This window comes from Lactuca serriola, chromosome 5 (genome assembly GCF_051521515.1).
Source record: "Lactuca serriola cultivar US96UC23 chromosome 5, Lser_US96UC23_V15, whole genome shotgun sequence".
Classification (NCBI taxonomy): Eukaryota; Viridiplantae; Streptophyta; class Magnoliopsida; order Asterales; family Asteraceae; genus Lactuca; species Lactuca serriola.
In genome coordinates, this window is record NC_136412.1 from 146721856 (window position 1) to 146734123 (window position 12268).

General features: G+C 34.5%; 1 protein-coding gene across 1 annotated transcript; it reads right to left on the bottom strand.

Moving 5' to 3' along the window:
• Positions 1 to 6446: 6446 nt before the first annotated feature.
• Positions 6447 to 11449, bottom strand: LOC145053067 (uncharacterized). The gene is made up of 8 exons (XM_079001039.1): positions 11292 to 11449; positions 11131 to 11201; positions 10968 to 11049; positions 9761 to 9918; positions 9269 to 9341; positions 8954 to 9148; positions 8648 to 8741; positions 6447 to 7331 (listed from the first exon to the last, which is right to left on the bottom strand). Exons 2-8 carry the CDS (start codon positions 11160 to 11162, stop codon positions 6622 to 6624), a joined length of 1344 nt encoding a protein of 447 aa, XP_078857165.1. The 5' UTR covers positions 11163 to 11201; positions 11292 to 11449; the 3' UTR covers positions 6447 to 6621.
• Positions 11450 to 12268: the final 819 nt, after the last annotated feature.

Here is a 12268-nt window from a genome sequence, read left to right on the forward strand (position 1 = left end):
TTCTTATCTATTTCTTTAGTACACATTACACTCATGAATTCCTTGAGGTTCTGAGTAATACCAATGCAGACTGAAGATTTCACAAGTTTGGCACACGACTTCGCTTTTCAACCCAAAAGTGAAAGAGGCCTACCTCCATTCCGAAGGTCTATGACAGTTCTTATCCACTGAGTACCATCGAAACGACAATTGATGTGACGTTTTGGTTACTATGCGTGTTTCTAGGAAAAAGTACTCATCACTTTTCCTGACATGGCGTGCTTTCCGGCGACTGGTATGATTTTCAAGGAGAAACGTGACATTCTAATAAAGACAATCGTTTGAAATTCAAATCGTGTCTACATATAAAAAGGGAATTGGGGATTTTATTCCAATCTTACGCTCACAATACGATTCTTAGATGATTTGTGATTTTATTCTCTCTGATCTTCAAACTTTTCTCGAAACCCTAACAATGGTTGCTCATCAATCGCAAACCACTGAAGATGTTTCTTCTCAACCCATAATGAAGATTCAAAGCACCAACTTCCAGGTTCAAAGTGATGTCTCAGTTTATCCTAATGAGTTGAAGATGCTCGTTGTTGCTCTTCAAAACTATGTTCTTTCCAAGGCGATATTCAACTCTTTTTCTATTCCTCTTTCTTGGCTATCTCTTGCTGGTTCAACGGCTACATATAGCAAGACGATGAACACAGTCACTTTTCAACTAATGAATGAAAAGAAATTCCGAATGTCGAAAAATATTTTTTGTCAAATTCTTAGTATTCCTAATGTTGAACCCTTCGTTAAGGTCACAAATGATCAAATCATTCATATGTTCAATGAGATGGGGTATCAACCACCTCTTACCAAAATTAGCGAGTTCAAGAATTCTGGATTACCATGTTTGTGGAATTTCTTCTTCAGGATATATCTTCGTTGTCTAACTGGTCGAACAGTGGGGTTAGACAAAGGAATATTGCAGGTTTATGCAATATTTACGGGTTTATACTACGATTTACAAGTGAACTATGCTACTCAACTTTGGAATGAGTTTATGAAAAGTGTGGTGAACACAAATGTTGTTGATGGCATTTTGTGTCCTAGATACTGGAGCCTCATTCTTCAGTATGCTTATGAGAAGGAGGGTATTCCAGTTCCATGGAATGAAGAAATTGTTGAGTATTCGCAATTTCATTTTCCTAAGAAAGTTGAAGATGATGCATAAGTTTTTCCAATTGTTGCTCGTATTCCAGACGCAATGCTTCGAAAGGTTGATCCTGCTAATCCTGTCTTGGTGAGTTACTTAATGACGATCAATCCGGATATTGAAATTGGGGTTTTGTTAAAGACAAGGGAAGGTCCTTCGAAGAAGAAACGAGGATCTAAGAAGGAAACTCGGTCAAGTTCTTCGAATGTTAGTCCGGTTGCAAAAGAGGCGAAATCTCCAAAGAAGGTTGTTGTGTAAGTAAAAGCTTCGAAGAAAAGTTCACAACCAGAAGTTACTAAAATTGTTAATCCTTCAAAGGATGTGGTACCTTCAAAGTATGGAGTTTTAAAAAGACTCAAGAAAATGTCTCACAAACCTCGCCATTCTCCTGAAAGGTCGACCATTTTTTCACCATCTATTGTTCGAAAGCCACAAATTGGTAGAAAAGGGTGTTGTCATTCATGAAATATCCACACCTGTTTCTCGACAATCGAAGAAAGGGAGAGCAGAAGACATGGAAAAGAAAATTTCCAAAAAACAAAGGAAGCAGAGGAAATTAATCATTCAAGATGATTCCATAGATGATGAAGTTGTTCTTGAATCTCCACTGAACAAGGATCAGACGAGCAATTTTTCACCTGTGAGGGATTCTCCAGTTAAGTCGAATCTCGAGGAGACTGGAAATCCTGATGGCACTGTGAAAACTTCTATAGTGTACACCACCATCAATCAAGGTGAACAACCAAAGATTTCGACTCCTGAGCAAACAGTTGTCATACCACCCGAAGTTTCGACAATCGAATCATTTCATGAGGAGATTCGTACTTCAGGCATCACTGCAAACGCATCTCATACGGATGAAAATGTCAACAAGAGTGATGGAGTTTCAACAAATGAAGCCCATGGTAACCCTTCTCTTGTTGTATCATCTACTTTCGAAACCTCCATTATTGATACTTTAGTTTCATTGCCACCATTCATTGTTCCCAATACATCTCATATCTCTTCATCTACTCATTCTCCTACTTTCGATACCATTATGCAATAACCCATTACATCCTTATTCCCATCACAATCCATTAAAGAACCCAGAACAGTTCATGATGATGAAACTGATGATGGAGGGTTCATTGGTTCCTTTGCTAATATTGAGTTTGATCCTGAAGAGGAGAATATTCCCGACAACATGCTCATGTATGCGAAGTAGTTCAAGATCTTAAACCTCAGGCTCAACACTTTACTCTAATTACAAGCTGATGTAGGGGGTAAACATTCAATTTCTGGGATTGAAGTGGTTATTATGCTGAAAGCTTAAGAGCTTCGTCTTCTCAACAAGATTGATCAGTCTGACAAGAATAATGAATTAAGGGTCAAAGCTCAATCTGATACCTTTAATGGCTAATTGAAAGATTTGAAAGTCGTTGTGAAGCAAAGTCATGTTATGTTTGTTCAGGATGTGAAGACTGTTCGAGAGGATGTCAATCAAAAGATTGAAGAATTATGCTCAGATGTTGCAAAGGAGTTACAAGAAGTGAACATAACTACTCTTCGATTCTTGAGAAGGTAGATATTATTACTGGTGTTGTAACCAAAATAGTTGAGTGTTACAATTCCATTCTTCCAAAGATGGATGCACAAGCTGAGTCTAAGTCAAAGTAGTTTGGGAAGATTGATTCATTGTTGGTTGAGTTGAAAGCAATGGTTTCTAAGTCCATTTTTTCATCACTTTTCACTCCTGAGTTTTTAACTCAGAAGTTTCGTTTGCTTGAGTCAACAATTCATTTTGAATTGGCTCCGCTTTTGAAACTATTGAACTTACTACCAACGGATGCCCCACCTGTTGTTATAGGGGTGCAAAGGGGAGAAAGAAAGGTGGTTGGTGTAAGTAAAGGCGAAGGAGCATCTGGGAAGGCAAGTGGAGATGTAAAAGTGGTGGGAAAAAGTGCTGACTACTCAAATTCCTACAACTTTTCCAAAGAAGATTGATCCAATAATTTCGACAACCACAATGACAAGACCTCTGGAAAAAGGGACTGCTATTGGTGGTTCTAGTTCGTCTTCGAAGCCAACACCTACTGAAGCAAAGAAAGCCAAAGGAAAAGATGTTGTAATTGAAGAATCGAAGGAAGAGAGAAAAGCAGCCATTGAAGCTGAAATTGAAAAACAACGCCATATTCAAAGTATTCTCAGACTTCGTCAAAATGATCCTCCAAATTTGAACAAAGGTGATCCAAGGAAACTACATAGTTATGAGAACATTGATGCTATGGTAGTACATGGAGAGATGCATGATTTTGAGAAGAAACCAAAGAAGAGTTATGCAATTGAGAATTCAAATATGAATCAGTTAGACTTTCCTATAAACAAAATGATGTTTGTTACTTCACAATATCAAATTGTTGACAAGTTTGGAGATAAGGAAGAGTTCAAGAAGTTAAAACTTCGTTTTCATGCAGTACTTGGGAAAGAAGAAGAAGAAGTTTGGTCGCTTTAAGATTGTTCGAATTTTGAGGATATCCAAAAATGTTCTATAAGAGGGTATACTAATATCAAGTGGTCAGAGCAAACAATACAACTTTCAACTTCACTATTGTTAACTTTCCTCTTATGAATCTGAATGACTTAATCACAGTCGCAAAGATTCTTAAGGTCAACAATGAAACAAATCCCCAGGGTACAAGCAAAGAAGATTATTTGTTGGGTCTTGCTCATATTAAGATTTTCATCGACAATTATTTCAATTGTTTAGCCTTGACAGATGTTGAATTAGCTTTGACAATGGGCAATGAGATAAGTTTACCTCAATCAATCTTGAAGAGTAAAGCTGATTTGTAGCCTTATGATGATGGAGAGATTTGTCTGAAGCCACTTAGAATAATCTTTGTTGGGAGAAGCAAGAAGGGAAGAAAGACAAAGTATTTGTTTGAAGCATGTGACGTCGAAAAATATACTACAGCACGTTATATGAACTTGATGGTTCGTATGAATAACTGTAAGAAGAACAATGAGAAAGATAAGGTTGATCTGAAAATGGTGGTGAATTGGTATGCAGCGATTAGAAGTTCGATGCATCAAGCAATCCAGATGTTAATGACTTAGATTCGACACTTCTCACAAAGGGGGAGAATGTTAGGGTTCGAAGGTTGTGAGAACTCGAATTTATATATGTAGTCAGTAATATCGAATGTTGGGTTGTATTTTATTTTAAGGACTACTTTAGTGCTTAAATGTCGAATGTCCTTATACATTTTGTGCTTTCAGTTTTCCCTATAAACATAAGAACGATACTTTTAAAGGGTAAGAACTTTTCCCTGATTGTAATCATTTCTCTTTCCTCTTGTATTCAACTGATCAAGCAATAATACGTGCTAAACAGATTATATTTAGATCTCTTGTTCTAAATCATTTCATACTATGATTTTGTTTGATTACTCGATTCAATCGGAACTACATGTGTATGTGTGTCTGCGTGATTTCAAAACTTGTTGGTTACAGTAGGGTCATGTAACACCCGATTTCTCGGTATGTATTTTTTAAATTATTAAGTATTTGAATTTGTTTAGGGGGGGGCATTTTGGACTGAGGCGTGTTAGCAGACGTTGTGCCAGGGCGCTTGTCGGCCGCGAAGCGCTTAAATAATTATGCAACACTCCCTACGTTGTAGATAAACCCTAATTCTTGTGCCTTGGGCTCTATTTAAGGGCATTAACTTCTAGTATTACATCATTTAGAAGCCCCCATTCTCCAAAACTGAATCTCTCGAAACCCTAGCCTCCATTTCTTGTGTTCTTGAGCTTTTGTGAATTGATTGTGTAGCTAAGGTGAAGGAAGCCGATTTTGGTTCAAGAGAGTTTAGATCTAAAGTAAATCCAACCATTTCAACACATTTCTGGACCATTGTCAGTTTAAAGTCTCTACATTTATGCTTTGTTTCCATATATCTAAACTGGGGGTGAGATATTGGTCTCTTTTGGTTTCTTTTATGATGTTTTTTGGAAAAAATCAAAAACATCATTCTTGAATTAGAACGACTTTTGGAAATTTTTGTGGTAGAAAAATGAGTGTTCATGCATTCTTTTTGAGCCATGCATGGGATTTTTATCTTAATGGTCACATTTTGAGTTAGGGTTAGAGTTTGGGATTGATTAAGCCATGGATCTGGAAACTTTATCCGTTAAGATCCTTTTGAGATTCAGATTTGGACATTTTAGCTCTTGCCCAAAGGGATTAAGAGCTTTAGAAAAAGAGGTCGTTAAGCCATAGAGCATGGCATGCCTCTAGAAACCTTTCATGACTATTTTTTTCATGTTGTGGGGTGCAAAGTGTTTGATCTGGCCACATTTCCCGGTTGATTTTGATCGTTGTCTTTTTTACTACTTTGACTTTTAGTCTAACTTGGAAGGATTGGGTTATCGACCGAGTTTTGACCTTTGATTGTTATTTAGGAGGTTCGTGACACCGATTCTTACGAAGAATCAAATATGTTTGTTTGAGCTCTTCGGTTATCGGATATTTTTTCTCGTTATACTTCGTATGACTGTAGATATCATTTGTATGATAGGATGTAGGTACTCTTAGTGTATGTTTATACAAGTAGATTAGATTAGTCTTTTGTATATGTGTTAATTGCTTGATTATATGGTGCAATCATGTACCATGAGGGGTTGATGACGGAAACTGTGAGTCGAGATACCCATAGTCGTTGTTGACAAAACGACGATAGGCAAATGAGTACTCAACTGTCAATTATGTTTGAGGGGTTGATGACGGAATGGTGATAGTTTGTGAGTTTAGATACCCAATGTCAACACGAAACAACAATAGGCTGCTAGTTAAGTTGCAAAATTTAAATTAATAGGCCACTCTAAAAGATGGGAAAGATGGACTCTCACGAGGTAACTTAATATATTTGATTTCTCCATTTATTTTGTAAGCTTTCTTAGTTTGCGAAATTCAAATTAATAGGCGATTCTAAAGTTTTATTTGGTAAACTTGAAATTACAACAATAAAATCCATCCTACACAATCAATATAAGAAAGAGACAGAAGCCTACTGTCCATCGATGATAAATGGTAAATTACAATACAACAAACGTGATTTCTAACCTAGACAATATTATCCGTTGGGATGATGACCCGCTTACTATATGAATCATAATCATAACTTTGTAATCAACAACGATAACAACATTTATTCAAAGTATCTGTTGAAAACGTTTTTATCAGGAGCATTAAGTTTATCCACATTGCAATCAGATTTATCACAACAATAATAACATTAATAAACAAATGAGTGAATAGGTCACTTTACACAATAAATATAAACTTCCTTCAACTGTTTCCACTCAAATGTACTATAAAAAAACAAGTACAATAAAGTTTCCCTCAAATACTATTTATGTAATTATGAGCATGTTTTGATCAAACCCCCTTTAATTGATCACCGGTTTGTCGATCACTTCCAAAGATCCAGCATGATCTTCAGGTACAGGAAGATCAAGTTCCGAGCAAACAAACCGGATAATCTCCGAGGTGGGTATATCCATGAAAGACATCTTGTTTACAGTCACAGCAATAGAAAACCGGTTGTTTATGTCACAGTATCCCGTTGAACCACCTAAGCCTGCATGACCAAATCCAATCATTGAACCATCGGTTGTGTTAACCCTCCTAAACCCGAGCCCAAATTTCTCATTTGGCAAGATTAAATCCTTATAATCTCCATTACCCAAGAATGCATCATGAAGTTTTGATTTTGGTGTGTTAAAGATTTTAGTATTGATTTCATCACTTGCGTTGTTGGTTTTGTCTTTTTGGTTATTGGATGGGGATGTGGGGTGGTGAGGGTGGCTTCCGAGTGGTGGGAGAGACGAGGAGGAGTGATGGGGAGGGGTGGTGCCGTCCATGAGGGCGGCATAGTAGCGGGCCAATGCACGGGCTGAGAAGTGGCCGTTGGCGGCAGGTAGTATGGCACGGCGGACATCAAGGGTGTTGGATAAGGGAATAAGATCTTCAACCAATTCCGCGGTGAGTGAGGAAGGCGTGGCGGATGCAGTCCTGAACTCGGTGTTTCCCGCTAGAGCGGCAAACGTACTGAATTCGGTTGTATCGAATGTAAGAGTTGCCAGACGAGATTCCACACCTGGATTATACGCATAAAAACCAAATTTCTTATGAATTATCGAACATACTATTTTCTGTAGTGATTAAACCATTATATACCTTTTCATAGTTTAAAAATCCATTTGACAATGTACATGTATATCATGACAATATACAGAAAAACACAACCTAGTTTCACCATTTTATAGATTTTACCACTGAACTATTATTTAAAAAAGGTTATCCTTGTTTTTTTGGATAACTTTTCATTGTCTTAAAGTTGCCGAGTAATCGATTTTATGTTTTAAAAAGAAAATTAACTCATGTTTTCCGGTATGGTTATGGTTACATGCTATCTCACGTTGAATTGGTCACCCCTCTTTAAAATTTGACACTTTTGGTCAAGATTTTAAATTTTATTACAAATTTGGTCCGAATTTAAAATTTTGTTAAGAATTTGCCCCAAATTTATTAATTTTTTTTTAACTTTTTTAAGAATTTTTCATAAATGTTTATAAGATCTTTTCTGAATTTTTTTCCAACTTTTTTCAAAAAAATACTTTTACAACGTTTTCTTAATTTTTGCATTGCCTCATATACATTAGAGAACAATTTTTCCCTCATGGATTTTGCATCACTTGGATTTGATGAAATAACAAACATGATTAAAAATCACATGAAATAATAAATAAATAAATAAATAAAAGGTTTATTTGCTAATGTATATAAAGCAATGTTGCCAATGTAATAGTTGGGACAAAAACATTAAGAAAATATTCTAAAAGAATGTTTTTCAAAAATTGGAAAAAGCGTTAAAAAGAAAAGAAATCTTATAAACCATTATAAAAAACTCTAAACAAAGTTGTAGAAAAATAATTTGTAAAAATCAATAAATAAATAAATTGGGTTGAATTTGTAACAAAAAAATTAAATTCGGACCAACTTTGTAATAAATTTTAAAATCTGGGCCAAAATTGTTAATTTTAAAAGAGTGGTCACATATTCAGCCTGAGATTATGGAAGGCAACCCTACAGAAAACATGAATTTGTTAGCCTTTTAAAACATAAAATCGGTTACTTGGCAACTTTAAGACATTTTGAAAAGTTAGTTTCCTAAAAACAGTAACAACCCTAAAAAAATCAAAGGTAGTTTAGTGGCTAAATTAATAAAATGATGAAAACACAATGTTGATTTCTATATCTGAATATTTTTTTCCAAAATCAGGTACCTTGGAAACTAAGTTGTTAAATGGTAAAAAACTGTATAATGTTTAACCTTTAACCTGAACAGAAAATAGTTAGGTGGCTAAACAGATAAATAAACAATACAAATCTTTCTTATTTCGGGAATCTCACCATGAGGAATCCCTATATAAAGCTCGCCCTCCACATTAAGTGGGCGTACAAACGCTTCCTCAAGAACATCCTGAAACTTTTTCCCAGTTACACGCTGCACATTTAACAACATATACATCAATGAAAATAATTTTAAAAAAAAGCATCTTCAAGTGAAGTAGAACATGACACCACATAAAAGGCCGAACAAAGTGGGACTATGGGAAACAGACTCAGTCTAGTTTCTTGTCAAAATAAAAGACGTGAATACCCTGCTCATATATCATTAAAAACAGTCCTAAAATAGAAGATGCATGTAAATGTTACCTCAATGATCCCACCACATAGCCATCCATACGAAAAGTAATGATATAATTGTTCACAACCAGGTTCAGTCTCTGGTGCCACCATTGCAATACGTTTTACACACTCATCCCAATCACAAAACAACGCAGGATCATTTTCAGAAATGCCAGCAAGAGCATTGTGCAAACCAGATGTATGATTAAGTATATGATTAACCTGTAAACATTATAGAAATATATATACAAAAATAAAGAAATTGTAACTACTAATGTGTGTTCAAGTGGAATCAGGTTATACATTAAGAATAAGGGGAAAAAGAGTTGGGATGAGGAGAACCTTTATCTGATCTTTTCCATTTGTACCAAACTCAGGCCAAATGTTCGCAACATTTTCGTCAAGCTTCAGTTTCCTGTGATGAAAAAAATCCTCCTTAATAAATGAAGGTTTTTTTGCCACATGTCAATCTCTCATGAGTTTTGACAGTTGTCATTTTGTGGTATTTTTAAAATAAATGTTATCCACTTGTCAATTTTTGGTTTGTTTCAATTTTTAAAATTAAAATCATATATACTTATATAGGTAAACTATTAAATATCATATATATGATATTAAATTGCAATAAATACGTTTCTTTCTTTCTTAATTTAAAATTGTATATTAAAAAATATTTATTATTTACATTTTAATGTTTAATCTTTTTTTAAATCAACCCATGTATTACATGGGTCTGACACCTAGTATCATATTATTATTTCCTTTCATGACATGATACCATGTACATAGCTCCTCCTCTTATGGGTGTTAAAAATATCGAATTGACGAAAATACCCTTTATCGACCAGCCAGTGTATCATTCCTGTCGTGACACCCTTAGTTGTAGAGAAAACAGGAAATAAGGTATCAGGCTGAACTGGACGAGGGTCATCTTTTCCCATGACTCCAGCTGCAGTGTCAATGATCACATGCCCATCTTTGTATGCACAAACCTAAGAAACATAATAATCAAATTTTTTGTAAAATACAATCACAAAACGTATAATTTATGCATACATTTTTTGTTATAATTGAGAGATGAAACAAACACTAATTGATCAAGTTGCTAGATAGTTTTTGATATTTACTCAAAGTGAAAGTTTGTGTCAGTGGCATGAACTACCAGGGGCGTGCTTGGTTTGGGAGATTTTAGCTTTTAACAAAAAAAAAACTCTATTTAAACAAAAAGCTTTGTTTCAGAGTACGAACATTTAGCTTTCAGTTTAAACAAAACGCTCCAAATCTAAAAGCTACTTCATGTAGCGTTTAAGAAAAAGCTATTGAGCTTTTTAAATCAATTTCCAAAATTGCCCTTAAAATTATATTTAGATATTTATCATTTTTAAACAATTGTTCTTTTTTGAAATTTGACACATTTTAAAAGCTTCCATCTACATTTTCTAAACACTCATCAAACAAATAAAAGTTACAGATTAAAATTAGTTTTGCCAAACACGCCCTAGTTGTGTTTGCTAGAGGGGACATGACTTGACGACACAGGACAAGCTTTCTATGGTTAGTTAGGATGATAAAGATATGGAGGGCATTAACGTCTTTTACATAAATGAGAGATTGAAAGTCTGTACATATCACAAAAAATTACAATATTTTTAGGCTGATACACATATTCCCCACCTCAATGCCAACATGGTTGACATGGAGCATGCAAACCATCCATCAAAAAACTGAAATTTAAAATGCAGAACTAGACTTTTTAAGGTTATTTTCAATAATGATAATAGAGGGCATGTTCGTCTTTTGCACAGCCAAAGCACAAGAGAGATTCCATGTCCCATCCATCAAAAAATTGCAATTTGTTTCCGGTTGGCATAAGTCCACAAGTATTATATAGGGGACATGACTAAATAGGACTTCTAGATTTATTTTGTACAAATAAGATAAAGAGGGCATTAAAGTCTTTTGCAACCAAAGATTGAAACATCAATTACTTATATAGAGATTGAAACATCAATTACTTATAAGTATAGGACCTTGGTAATACCTGGATTCCAAGTATTTTATCCGCATTCCCTAATTCAACCAAGAAACGCCTCAGCTTAGCCTCCACATTAGCATAGGGTCCACTGTCACATAACCATTTAGTAAACAAGAGTTTGATCAAATAGGTTAAAAACTTAGACCAAATTACGCAAAATTAATCATACCTTTTCAAGACAGATCCGACAATAGATGCCATGATAATTAGATATAGCTTATGCGAACATTTATGAAAACCCTGAAATAATTTAAATTACTTTTAATTAATCATCTGCTAACATTACAAGATTCAGTTAGTTTCTTTAATAACAAAAACAAATGAACTTACGTGATATTAAAGATGTTTCTGGTACGATCGTCAGAGCGACGGCGCTGAGTGTTGTTCCTCCGATCTTTGCTGTTTAGGATAGAAATCTAGTTAATTTACTCTTTGTTTTACTAAATATGTCTCTATAAAAGAAGAAGAAGAAGAAGAAGAAGAGAAGAGTAGGTATATAAGCCTTTTAATTTTTAAATATTAGTTTATCGGTATATGTTGGACCAGTCAATGAGTAGTTAGCAGGTAGACCCTATCAGACCTACCATATCTTCTCGGTAAATTGTATAGGCATGATAAGTGATAAGTTTTATTTTTACAAAACAGTCCAAATCACAATATTTTTTTGGGGAAAATAATTACAAAGTTTTCAAACCTTTCAAAAAATCTCAATTATGCTTTGTATGTTCAAAAAAACCTAACGAACTTAACTTTTTGTTTAAAAAGTCCAACAAAGTTCCAAACCTTTCAAAAAATCTCAATTTTGTTTTGTTTAAGTTCATTGGGGTTTTTTTTTAACAGTCAAAACATGATTTGAGTTTTTTAAATATTTTGGAAACTTTGTTGGTCTAACAAGTCATTTTTCCGATACAGTAATAAGCCACGTCATCTAGTTCTTTTATTTGATTTTCAGGAAAGTGTAACTTAGTTGGACTTTTTAGACAAAATGTTAAGTTCGTTGGGTTTTTTTGGACAAACAAAGCATGATTGGGATTTTTTTGAACAGTTTGGAAACTTTATTGGGCTTGTAAATCATTTTCCCTATTTTTGGACATCTTTGAACAATTTTGGTTATGGTTTTGAACATTCAGCATATTGAAATGTCTATAATATCATTGATTTATTCATTTCTCATTTTTTTTAAATAAACTTTTTTATTTATTCATTTCAGCAATTGAACAAAAATTAAAACATGGCATCTCTCTCTCTCTCTCTCTCTCTCTCAAACACAAAACCCAAAAATAATTACCCATCCTCATTTTCCTATT

Coding starts and splice junctions, on each gene's coding strand:
- LOC145053067 (XM_079001039.1), bottom strand. CDS start 11,162: ATGGCATCTATTGTCGGATCTGTCTTGAAAAG. Junction 11,050..11,130: donor GTCGGATCTGTCTTGAAAAG/GTATGATTAATT, acceptor GTTATGTGACAG/TGGACCCTATGCTAATGTGG. Junction 8,742..8,953: donor TATGTGGTGGGATCATTGAG/GTAACATTTACA, acceptor TTAAATGTGCAG/CGTGTAACTGGGAAAAAGTT.